This window comes from Littorina saxatilis, linkage group LG8, assembly GCF_037325665.1.
Source record: "Littorina saxatilis isolate snail1 linkage group LG8, US_GU_Lsax_2.0, whole genome shotgun sequence".
Classification (NCBI taxonomy): Eukaryota; Metazoa; Mollusca; class Gastropoda; order Littorinimorpha; family Littorinidae; genus Littorina; species Littorina saxatilis.
In genome coordinates, this window is record NC_090252.1 from 5341841 (window position 1) to 5353846 (window position 12006).

Sequence of the window (12006 nt, forward strand, 5' to 3'; positions counted from 1 at the left end):
GATGAACTTCTGACCTAATTATGATGTTTATATTTGTTTTTATTAAAATTACGATTATGTTTCAAGAATGTGTTATGTCTTTAATTTCTTCTCATCAGTACCCACGAAGCACGGTGAAGGTTAAAAGCATACACCATCAAACATACATTATACAAATTTACAAAACAAGAACAAAATAAACGATTATTGCAATGTTGTTTGTATTGATACATCTTAATGTTTCTGTGATACATATTTACCACTCAATTGTTGAATAGGCGCATGCAGAACGTTCGACGTGTACAGAATTTTCAGAAAGTAAATTCGCTGGAAGAGAAGTGTTTGCGTGCATCTTTCTCTGTCTGCAGATTCACTCATTCCGATTCATTTCTTTGGCCGAGAATTTAGTGCATCAAACCTGGAATAAACCACACATGAAACTGACATTTGTAGCATTAAGTTGTTCAGTAACATACTGGTTATAAAGAAATGTATGAATAAACATGCGTTCGCTGAGTTTTCACATAACATGCAGGGCTCGTTATTTCAGCAGATCAAAGGGAGCAAACGTAAACTTTGACCCCTAACCTTTGAACTGCGCACAAAACGCTGACGTCACCACATAACAAAGTACCGATAGCCACTAACACTAACACTCACACTGTACACTTAACCAGTCTTATAATTAACAGGCAGTGTTCTATCCCTACCCCCTACATTTCTCATTCCCCACACTCATGGATATCAACACATTTCAGACATGAAAGCAGGCAAAGCTTTCATTATATGCATGCACAAAGCCTGCAGTAACATAAGTATGTTGTATTACATTCAATGATCCTGACCCTTACAAATTTTTCTAATAAAGATATGAACATCATGTTCATTGGCAAAAACACAGGTATTTTCGAAGACGTTTCCACTTAATTAACCACTTCAGTTTTATGTCCATCTTGACATAAGTGTTTGGGAGCGAATTTCATAGATGAAAGCTGGCACACACGCACACACACACACACACACACACACACACACACACACACACACACGAGCGCGCACACACACACATATATGTACTGTACACCCAAATAAACACAGACGCAAGCACATACATACATACATACACACACGTAAGCACACACACACGAATGAACACACACACACGTACGTACGTACGTACATACACACACACACGCAAGCACATACATACATGCACACACACGTAAGCATAAACAGAGAAAACCACGTACGCACGTACGCACCACACACACGACCCCACGCACGCACGTTCGTACACACACACACACACACACGCATACACTTACATACACACACACGTTATCGCACATACATAGTCATACATGCACACGTGCACAAAACGCCTCAAGTTACTAAGGTTTGTGGAAGTATTCTACTGGCGGATTGATGTCAGTGTGTGCTTATGTATTTGTGTATGTATGTCCTTGCTTGTATGTGCGTGCGTTTGTATTTGTGTTGTGTGTGTGTGTGTGTGTGTGTGTGTGTGTGTGTGTGACTGTGCGTTCATGTGCGCAAGCGTGTGTGTGTGCGATCGTTTGCTTTGGAACTGCAACGTCGATGTGCCAAAAAAAAGAAAAAATGCTGGCTCAATATGCGGAAACAGGCTGAACTGACACGCTTATTATCGCTGTGAGTGACGTGCCAGTTCAGTCTGCTGCGCTACACTGGGTTTTGATGTTGGAAGACCTGTTTTTCGTAATTGTTCTTTCGCGTTCACATTTCCCTACCACCCAAGCGCGTTGTTGCTTTTGTACCAAAATTGATCCCGAATTGTAATATTCATTTGTGTTGAAGTTTGCTAAATCCTGAATTTTTGCAACCATACTGTAAAACGTTATTACAGTTTAATAAAACGTTTCTAAAAAGTTCCAGTACGTCCACAAAACTCATCAAAACGCCATGATATCTTACACGCGTTTTTGCAATTGTGTTGTGAATACTCATGTACAATTTATAAGCAATACGATGAACCATTATAAAACAACAGGCTTTTTACCCACATAGTCCACACAAAAATGACGCCAAAACAGGCCTTTTACGGCTCCTGGCGAGGCTGACACCAGTCTTCTTAAAACTGGCATAACAACACTGCTAAGCACAACAGCTGAATCAAATAAACGTATATGGGTAGAAAATAAGTTGTTCTTTCATTTGAGATCAAAAACGGGGTCAATCTTGCTTATTTTGATTTTGTGTGTATTTTAGTGTCTGCAAGTTTGCTTAAAATTTTCGAATTTGATTTTGCGGGGTGTCCTTGGTCTCCACTAATTTATGAAAATTGAAACTCTTTATTTCATACGGTAGGGGAATGCATTACCTTTCTGGCAATATACTTGCTTTCAATATAACTGGCCGCATCCCAAAGATCTACAGCTAGATGTATCTGTACTTTTTTTTTATGACGGGTAGTGTAGTCTACAGAGGCTGTGCTGAAGACGAATGCGTTTAATTCTAAATTGTCTCCGTCTGAACAGTATCCGAATAGTAAACTGAGATGAACAGGCGTAGGGTAAGCTTTAGCAGATTTTAGTGTGCTGTTTTCAGATAATACACGGTAAATGTGGGTGGATTTGAGTGTGCTGTGTTCAGGTAATACACGCTAAATGTGGGTGGATTTGAGTGTGCTGTGTTCAGGTAATACACGGTAAATGTGGGTGGATTTGAGTGTGCTGTGTTCAGGTAATACACGGTAAATGTGGGTGGATTTGAGTGTGCTGTGTTCAGGTAATACACGTTAAATGCGGGTGGATTTGAGTGTGCTGTGTTCAGGTAATACACGCTAAATGTGGGTGGATTTGAGTGTGCTGTGTTCAGGTAATACAAGGTAAATGTGGGTGGATTTGAGTGTGCTGTGTTCAGGTAATACACGGTAAATGTGGGTGGATTTGAGTGTGCTGTGTTCAGGTAATACACGGTAAATGTGGGTGGATTTGAGTGTGCTGTGTTCAGGTAATACAAGGTACATGTGGGTGGATTTGAGTGTGCTGTGTTCAGGTAATACACGGTAAATGTGGGTGGATTTGAGTGTGCTGTGTTCAGGTAATACACGGTAAATGTGGGTGGATTTGAGTGTGCTGTGTTCAGGTAATACAAGGTAAATGTGGGTGGATTTGAGTGTGCTGTGTTCAGGTAATACACGGTAAATGTGGGTGGATTTGAGTGTGCTGTGTTCAGGTAATACATGGTAAATGTGGGTGGATTTGAGTGTGCTGTGTTCAGATAATACACTGTAAATGTGGGTGGATTTGAGTGTGCTGTTTTCAGGTAATACACGGTAAATGTGGGTGGATTTGAGTGTGCTGTGTTCAGGTAATACACGTTAAATGCGGGAGGATTTGAGTGTGCTGTGTTCAAGTAATACACGCTAAATGTGGGTGGATTTGAGTGTGCTGTGTTCAGGTAATACACGGTAAATGTGGGTGGATTTGAGTGTGCTGTGTTCAGGTAATACACGGTAATTGTGGGTGGATTTGAGTGCGCCGTTTTCAGGTAATACACGGTAAATGTTGAGGGATTTGAGTGTGCTGTGTTCAGGTAATACACGCTAAATGTGGGTGGATTTGAGTGTGCTGTGTTCAGGTAATACACGCTAAATGTGGGTGGATTTTAGTGTGCTGTGTTCAGGTAATACAAGGTAAATGTGGGTGGATTTGAGTGTGCTGTTTTCAGGTAATACACGGTAAATGTGGGTGGATTTGAGTGTGCTATGTTCAGGTAAAACACGGTAAATGTGGGTGGATTTGAGTGTGCTGTGTTCAGGTAATACAAAGGTAAATGTGGGTGGATTTGAGTGTGCTGTGTTCAGGTAATACACGGTAAATGTGGGTGGATTTGAGTGTGCTGTGTTCAGGTAATACACGGTAAATGTGGGTGGATTTGAGTGTGCTGTGTTCAGGTAATACAAGGTAAATGTGGGTGGATTTGAGTGTGCTGTTTTCAGGTAATACACGGTAAATGTGGGTGGATTTGAGTGTGCTGTGTTCAGGTAATACAAGGTAAATGTTGGTGGATTTGAGTGTGCTTTGTTCAGGTAATACAAGGTAAATGTTGGTGGATTTGAGTGTGCTGTGTTCAGGTAATACACGTTAAATGTGGGTGGATTTGAGTGTGCTGTGTTCAGGTAATACACGTTAAATGCGGGAGGATTTGAGTGTGCTGTGTTCAGGTAATACACGGTAAATGTGGGTGGATTTTAGTGTGCTGTGTTCAGGCAATACAAGGTACATGTGGGTGGATTTGAGTGTGCTGTGTTCAGGTAATACACGTTAAATGCGGGTGGATTTGAGTGTGCTGTGTTCAGGTAATACAAGGTAAATGTGGAGGGATTTGAGTGTGCTGTGTTCAGGTAATACACGCTAAATGTGGATGGATTTTAGTGTGCTGTGTTCAGGTAATACAAGGTAAATGTTGGTGGATTTGAGTGTGCTGTGTTCAGGTAATACACGTTAAATGCGGGAGGATTTGAGTGTGCTGTGTTCAGATAATACACGGTAAATGTGGGTGGATTTGAGTGTGCTGTGTTCAGGTAATACACGGTAAATGTTGAGGGATTTGAGTGTGCTGTGTTCCGGTAATACACGCTAAATGTGGGTGGATTTGAGTGTGCTGTGTTCAGGTAATACACGGTAAATGTGGGTTGATTTGAGTGTGCTGTGTTCAGGTAATACACTGTAAATGTGGGTGGATTTTAGTGTGCTGTGTTCAGGTAATACACGGTAAATGTGGGTGGATTTGAGTGTGCTGTGTTCAGGTAATACACGTTAAATGCGGGAGGATTTGAGTGTGCTGTGTTCAGATAATACACGGTAAATGTGGGTGGATTTGAGTGTGCTGTGTTCAGGTAATACACGGTAAATGTGGAGGGGTTTGAGTGTGCTGTGTTCAGGTAATACACGCTAAATGTGGATGGATTTGATTGTGCTGTGTTCAGATAATACACGGTAAATGTGGGTGGATTTGAGTGTGCTGTGTTCAGGTAATACACGTTAAATGCGGGAGGATTTGAGTGTGCTGTGTTCAGATAATACACGGTAAATGTGGGTGGATTTGAGTGTGCTGTGTTCAGGTAATACACGTTAAATGCGGGAGGATTTGAGTGTGCTGTGTTCAGGTAATACACGGTAAATGTGGGTGGATTTGAGTGTGCTGTGTTCAGGTAATACACGGTAAATGTGGGTGGATTTGAGTGTGCTGTGTTCAGGTAATACACGGTAAATGTGGGTGGATTTTAGTGTGCTGTGTTCAGGTAATACAAGGTAAATGTGGAGGGATTTTAGTGTGCTGTGGTCAGGTAATACAAAGGTAAATGTGGGTGGATTTGAGTGTGCTGTGTTCAGGTAATACACGGTAAATGTGGGTGGATTTGAGTGTGCTGTGTTCAGGTAATACACGGTAAATGTGGGTGGATTTGAGTGTGCTGTGTTCAGGTAATACACGCTAAATGTGGGTGGATTTGAGTGTGCTGTGTTCAGGTAATACAAGGTAAATGTGGGTGGATTTGAGTGTGCTGTGTTCAGGTAATACACGGTAAATGTGGGTGGATTTGAGTGTGCTGTTTTCAGGTAATACACAGCGAATGTGGGTGGATTTGAGTGTGCTGTGTTCAGATAATACACGGTAAATGTGGGTGGATTTGAGTGTGCTGTTTTCAGGTAATACACGGTAAATGTGGGTGGATTTGAGTGTGCTGTGTTCAGGTAATACAAGGTAAATGTTGGTGGATTTGAGTGTGCTTTGTTCAGGTAATACACGCTAAATGTGGGTGGATTTTAGTGTGCTGTGTTCAGGTAATACACGGTAAATGTGGGTGGATTTGAGTGTGCTGTGTTCAGGTAATACACGCTAAATGTGGGTGGATTTTAGTGTGCTGTGTTCAGGCAATACAAGGTACATGTGGGTGGATTTGAGTGTGCTGTGTTCAGGTAATACACGTTAAATGCGGGAGGATTTGAGTGTGCTGTGTTCAGATAATACACGGTAAATGTGGGTGGATTTGAGTGTGCTGTGTTCAGGTAATACACGGTAAATGTGGAGGGATTTGAGTGTGCTGTGTTCAGGTTATACACGCTAAATGTGGATGGATTTGAGTGTGCTGTGTTCAGGTAATACACGGTAAATGTGGGTGGATTTGAGTGTGCTGTTTTCAGGTAATACACGGTAAATGTGGGTGGATTTGAGTGTGCTGTTTTCAGGTAATACACGGCGAATGTGGGTGGATTTGAGTGTGCTGTGTTCAGATAATACACGGTAAATGTGGGTGGATTTGAGTGTGCTGTGTTCAGGTAATACACGGTAAATGTGGGTGGATTTTAGTGTGCTGTGTTCAAGTAATACACGCTAAATGTGTGTGGATTTGAGTGTGCTGTGTTCAGGTAATACAAGGTAAATGTGGGTGGATTTGTATGTGCTGTGTTCAGGTAATACACGGTAAATGTGGGTGGATTTGAGTGTGCTGTGTTCAGGTAATACACGGTAAATGTGGGTGGATTTGAGTGTGCTGTTTTCAGGTAATACACGGTAAATGTGGGTGGATTTGAGTGTGCTGTGTTCAGGTAATACACGGTAATTGTGGGTGGATTTGAGTGTGCTGTGTTCAGGTAATACACGGTAAATGTGGGTGGATTTGAGTGTGCTGTGTTCAGGTAATACACGGTAAATGTGGGTGGATTTGAGTGTGCTGTGTTCAGGTAATACACGGTAAATGTGGGTGGATTTGAGTGTGCTGTTTTCAGGTAATACACGGTAAATGTGGGTGAGATGAACAGGCGTAGGGTAAGCTTTAGCAGATTTTAGTGTGCTGTGTTCAGATAATACACGGTAAATGTGGTCGGATTTGAGTGTGCTGTGTTCAGGTAATACAAGGTAAATGTGGGTGGATTTGAGTGTGATGTGTTCAGGTAATACACGGTAAATGTGGGTGGATTTGAGTGTGCTGTGTTCAGGTAATACACAGCAGTGAGAAGTATCAGATATACGTTTGGACGGGCTTTCTTCCATTGAAGTCTGCGAATAGATGCTGCGCGTGATTCAGTTCTAGTTGTGGAGAATCTGGACCAAATTTCCAGAACGTGCGACGTCATAGCTACACGTACAGATACACGTCTTGTACATCTATATCTGTCTATTAACACAAATTTCCCCTCAATCCCACCTTTCGAAAGGTGCCTAAAGTAGATAACCTATTCTGAGTTCTATCTCTGTATGTCTCTCTCTCTCTCTCTCTCTCTCTCTCTCTCTCTCTCTCTCTCTCTCTCTCTCTCTCTCTCTCTCTCTCTCTCTGATATAGGGTCTTAATGTATTTGTTGAATTTTATGCGTGACTATAATTTATAACTGTGCAGATACTATTGCTGTTATTTTAACCACTACTGTAAGGGGCTGTGGCCTTAGACAATTAAAGATTTGTTCTTGTTCTTGTTCTTGTTCTCTCTCTGAATAATGCTGGAGACACAGAGAGGCAGAGAGATCGTGGGTAGAGGCAAGAAGATGGAGAGAGAGGTAGAGAATGTGAGAGTGAGGGCATGTGTGTGTGTGTGGCTGTGTTAAGCCGGTCCTTAATTGGACGAAGTCGACTACGCGTAGCTCACTTCGCGAAGCTACCGGAACTAGACTTCGTCGCAGTCCAAGGGAAGGCACTATGGCGGAAAAGAGAGTTATCTTTTCATGTCTGGGCGTCTCAAATGCGCGTAGTCTCGACCAGCGCGTGGTGTGCTTCTTTCTGAGTACTTTACGTCACAAATTGTACTTTACGTACTTGATGATGACGTAAGTTAATTGTATGTTTTCTATTTCGTTGACTGAGCACGGCCGGGACCAGTTGGCGTGAGCGCTGGGATTTCGAGTTTCATTCGACATGTCAATGCATCGCAGTATGAAATAATACAGGTAGGAGGTTAGTTCTTGTACTTTGGGTCAACCAAAGTCGATAAATGCATTCTTCACTATGGTATTGAGTCTGATTTCGTCGTCCATCTTGAATCGAAAAGCACTCTTCTTACAAAAAAACCAACTTCGTTGCGAGCTACGGCGAAGCTTCGCATGTCAAAACTTGAGAAGCGATGTTGGGGTCAAAGTATCACGCCGTAGCTGCGGGTTTTTGGTATAAAGACTTCGCGAAGCTTCGTGTAGTCGACTACGGGCTCAATTAAGGACGGGCTTAAGGTTGTTTGTGGCTGTGTGTGACAGTGAGATATGAAAAATAAAGAGACGATGACTGGACGAGAGAGAGAGAGAAGGACAAATAGGGTGCGCTTGGAGAGAGGAAGATGAAAAAGAGGATGATGAGAGAGAGGGGGGGGACAAGAGAGGGACCGTTACAGAGGGAGAGACAACGGGGGACATAGCGAGGGAAAGCGGAAATGGCAAAGACACAAGTATGAATTAAAACAACTGCACACAGAAATAAAACTTCTTACAGTTTTAACACACACACACACACACACACACACACACACACACACATACACACACACACACACACACACACTCACACACACACACACACATACACACACACACACACACACACACACACACACACACACACATACACACACATACACATACACATACACACACATACCTAAAGTGTGGATGGTTACCTAAGAGGCGGCACTGGGTGTAGTGCCTTTCTAGTGCACTTGCACTACAACAGCACTGGGTGCAGTACTCGCTCCGGCATCGAAGAATTTTGCACTAAAAAATGCACAAAATTTGACCTATTTCGTCGCCTATAGAGGACGGAAAGAATGTCATTTTAACGGTGTTAAATGAAGCGAGCATCCACACAATTAGGTTGCCATCCAGAGTTTAGGTTGCCATCCACGTGTGGATGGTTGCCTTATGGTGATTTAGGCAACCAAACCTGTGGAAACATGGGTACACACACACACACACACACACACACACACACACACCCTTGCAAGCGGAAAACACTACATATAAGTGTAAGAGGGGGAGGGGAGGAACGAGAAAGACACGCAGGAGAGGGAAAAGAAAGAGATTAAGAAAGGGATAGATGAATTTAAAAGGTAGGGAGAGGAAAAGAGAACAAAATACGGAGGGGAAGGGAGGGCAAAACGTAGAATACGTACACCATAGTCTAGAGAAGAGGGAGGGAGAGAGAGTGAGGGGGGAGGGGCATGGTGGTGGTGATGAACATACACAATACACAACAGCATGGTTGTTTTACATTGACTGCAGTCACTGGCAATATTTCCTACTTTCACGTGATCGAAAGAAAGATTTTGTTTCTATGCAGTGGAGTTCAATACCTTAAAATGTACTCATAGACAGGACTCGTCCATTTCTGTCAGTGTGGGTAGAGAGGCAGTCTTCAGTGAAAAGCAAATCTTCGCACGATCCCCCCTAAAATGCATGCATGGACTGAAACTTCAGCGACGAGACGAGTCCATTTGGTTGAATGTGGGTAGAGTGGTTAAAAATAGCAAACCGTTTTCCACGAACACACCGTTGCTGAGAAAACGAAATCATCTTGTCTCTTCTTGTACAGAAAGTTTGCTTGCCTCAGCTGTATATGAACAAAAACATTTTGAAAACACTGCTTCGATTGTGAAAAGAATAATTTTACGTCGCTATATTCCTATCAAAACAAATCATAAAACATCACACTATTTTCAATCAAGACGGACCTGCTGAATCGGAAACCGTCACCTTGCAGCAAATCACGCTGCTATTCGGAGTTCGGCTTATTATGAAAGGCGTATCCAATAGCCAACAGACTTATCAAAGCTGTTTAAACAATCTTTCTCTTGTATCTTATCACCAGGAACCAACCTTGATATTTTATATCGTCAGCGTATTCCTAAGTGCGATGCTTACCATTTAACCAACGAGTCTGTTCTTGTGCACACTCCATAGCATTGTAGTCAGGTCCTCCTCTACCCCCTCCATCGCTCCCCCCCCCCTTCCCTCCCCCCTGTAAATCTTACAGTTTACAGCCAGGCCTGACTCCTAACCGCCTACATTTTCTGAAACAAACATTTTACATCATGTATTTTTACTTCCAACAAAACAATATTGAGATTTTGGTTTTAGAACTTAACACTGAACCTGACCCTAGCCGTCCGGGAGTGTCGACCATGGGATGATTTTCCTGAACAGCAGTTCTTCTTTGACGCAAACACTTCCAACCATCTTAGACGTAATAAACTAACATTAACATTTCCTATCTTCGCCTCAGGCCCTTAAAAGTCACTTTCCACAGATAAACACCCTGACACACACCTTCCCGGGATTTCAGTTCTGCTTCCTTTCTGCGATAAGGGATCAGGCGATCCTTCCACTTTGACATGTACAAAGAATTAACATCCTAGAAAGAGTTACTTGATGTATTACTTTGTTAAAAGCCACTAAAGAATCAATCTGCAAACCTAATTCATAGAACAATCCCTATTCAGTTCTCACTTTCTTCGATAAGGGATCAGGCGATCCTTCCACTTTGACATGTACAAAGAATGACATGTACAGAGAATTAATATCCTAGAAAGAGTTTCTTGATGGATTACTTTGTTAAAAGCCACAACAGTGTCAATCTGCATAACTAATTCATAGAACAATCCCAATTCTGCGCAGGAGCCATTGTGAATGTTGACTGTTGGCATGCGTCCAAGTGGAGAGAAGGTCTTATTCCTTGCGAGTGGTTGGTCGGTTGATTTGTTAACGTCGCATCAACCGATAGGGCTTTGCGGGACTAATGGAGATTGCTTTCCTTTCTCAGTTAACACGGCAGTAATCGTGTTTGAAAATTATACACCTACAGGTCTATCACTCTAAATTATACACCTACAGGTCTATCACTCTAAATTATACACCTACAGGTCTATCACTCTAAATTATACACCTACAGGTCTATCACTCTAAATTATACACCTACAGGTCTATCACTCTAAATTATACACCTACAGGTCTATCACTCTAAATTATACACCTACAGGTCTATCACTCTAAATTATACACCTACAGGTCTATCACTCTAAAATGAAGAACGTATCCCACGCGAAAGCCCAGGCGGATCCGATCTGACGTATCGAGCAGAAGAGTTTTTGCAGGAAGGACCGCGCCTTTTAAGGGCCGGCCCTTTCGCTGACGTCGGAGGCCACTTCACTGCCAGCAGCCGCTGACCCCACCTCACTGCCCACTCCTGTGCTGGACACCAACATACTCCCCACCTCAGACGGTGTGGCGTCGTTCTCTCCGAACAGTACGCTCAGCCCAGTGCCCCTAGTGCCGCCCAGGCCTTGCGTCAGTTCCGTCGAGTCTTCAGGGCCCACGCTGGAGGAGACCCCTGAGGCCACGCTGGAGGCCATGGAGGAGGCCCGGGTAGAGGCCTGGCTGGAGGCGACGCTGACCTCATCGTCGTCACGGACCGGGAACGTACCCGGCTTAAGGCTAAAGCGGGCGAACCCCACACCGTCCAGCTTGTCCATGTCATCACGGGGCCACTGGCTGGTGGGGTCATCTGACTGCTTCCTCTGCAATGAAGCCATTCCATGTATTACGATGGAAAATGGAACTTTCCCTTGTGACATCATAGGCCATGTCTAAAACACGTGTACAGGAAACAAGTGTGGTTATTTGTCTCCCTAAAATAACAAGGGTATTCACTCTTTCACAAACCGGCACGGTTGGCCTAGTGGTAAGGCGTCCGCCCCGTGATCGGGAGGTCGTGGGTTCGAACCCCGGCCGGATCATACCCAAGACTTTAAAATTGGCAATCTAGTGGCTGCTCCGCCTGGCGTCTGGCATTATGGGGTTAGTGCTAGGACTGGTTGGTCCGGTGTCAGAATAATGTGACTGGGTGAGACATGAAGCCTGTGCAGCGACTTCTGTCTTGTGTGTGGCGCACGTTATATGTCAAAGCAGCACCGCCCTGATATGGCCCTTCGTGGTCGGCTGGGCAAACAAACAAACTCTTTCACAACCCATACAAAACGACTGATTTATTTCTGGAATGCGTCTCTAAGTTCAC

General features: G+C 43.4%; 1 protein-coding gene across 3 annotated transcripts in view; it reads right to left on the bottom strand.

Annotated features, from left to right (window-relative positions):
* Positions 1-9505: 9505 nt before the first annotated feature.
* Positions 9506-12006, bottom strand: part of LOC138972596 (uncharacterized) — an 11431-nt gene continuing 8930 nt past the window's right edge. For all 3 annotated transcript variants that reach the window (XM_070345250.1, XM_070345248.1, XM_070345249.1), the window contains one exon: positions 9506-11509. In XM_070345250.1, coding sequence (XP_070201351.1) covers positions 11102-11509 — 408 coding nt within the window. In that variant the 3' untranslated portion in view covers positions 9506-11101. The remainder of the gene's footprint in view (positions 11510-12006) is intronic.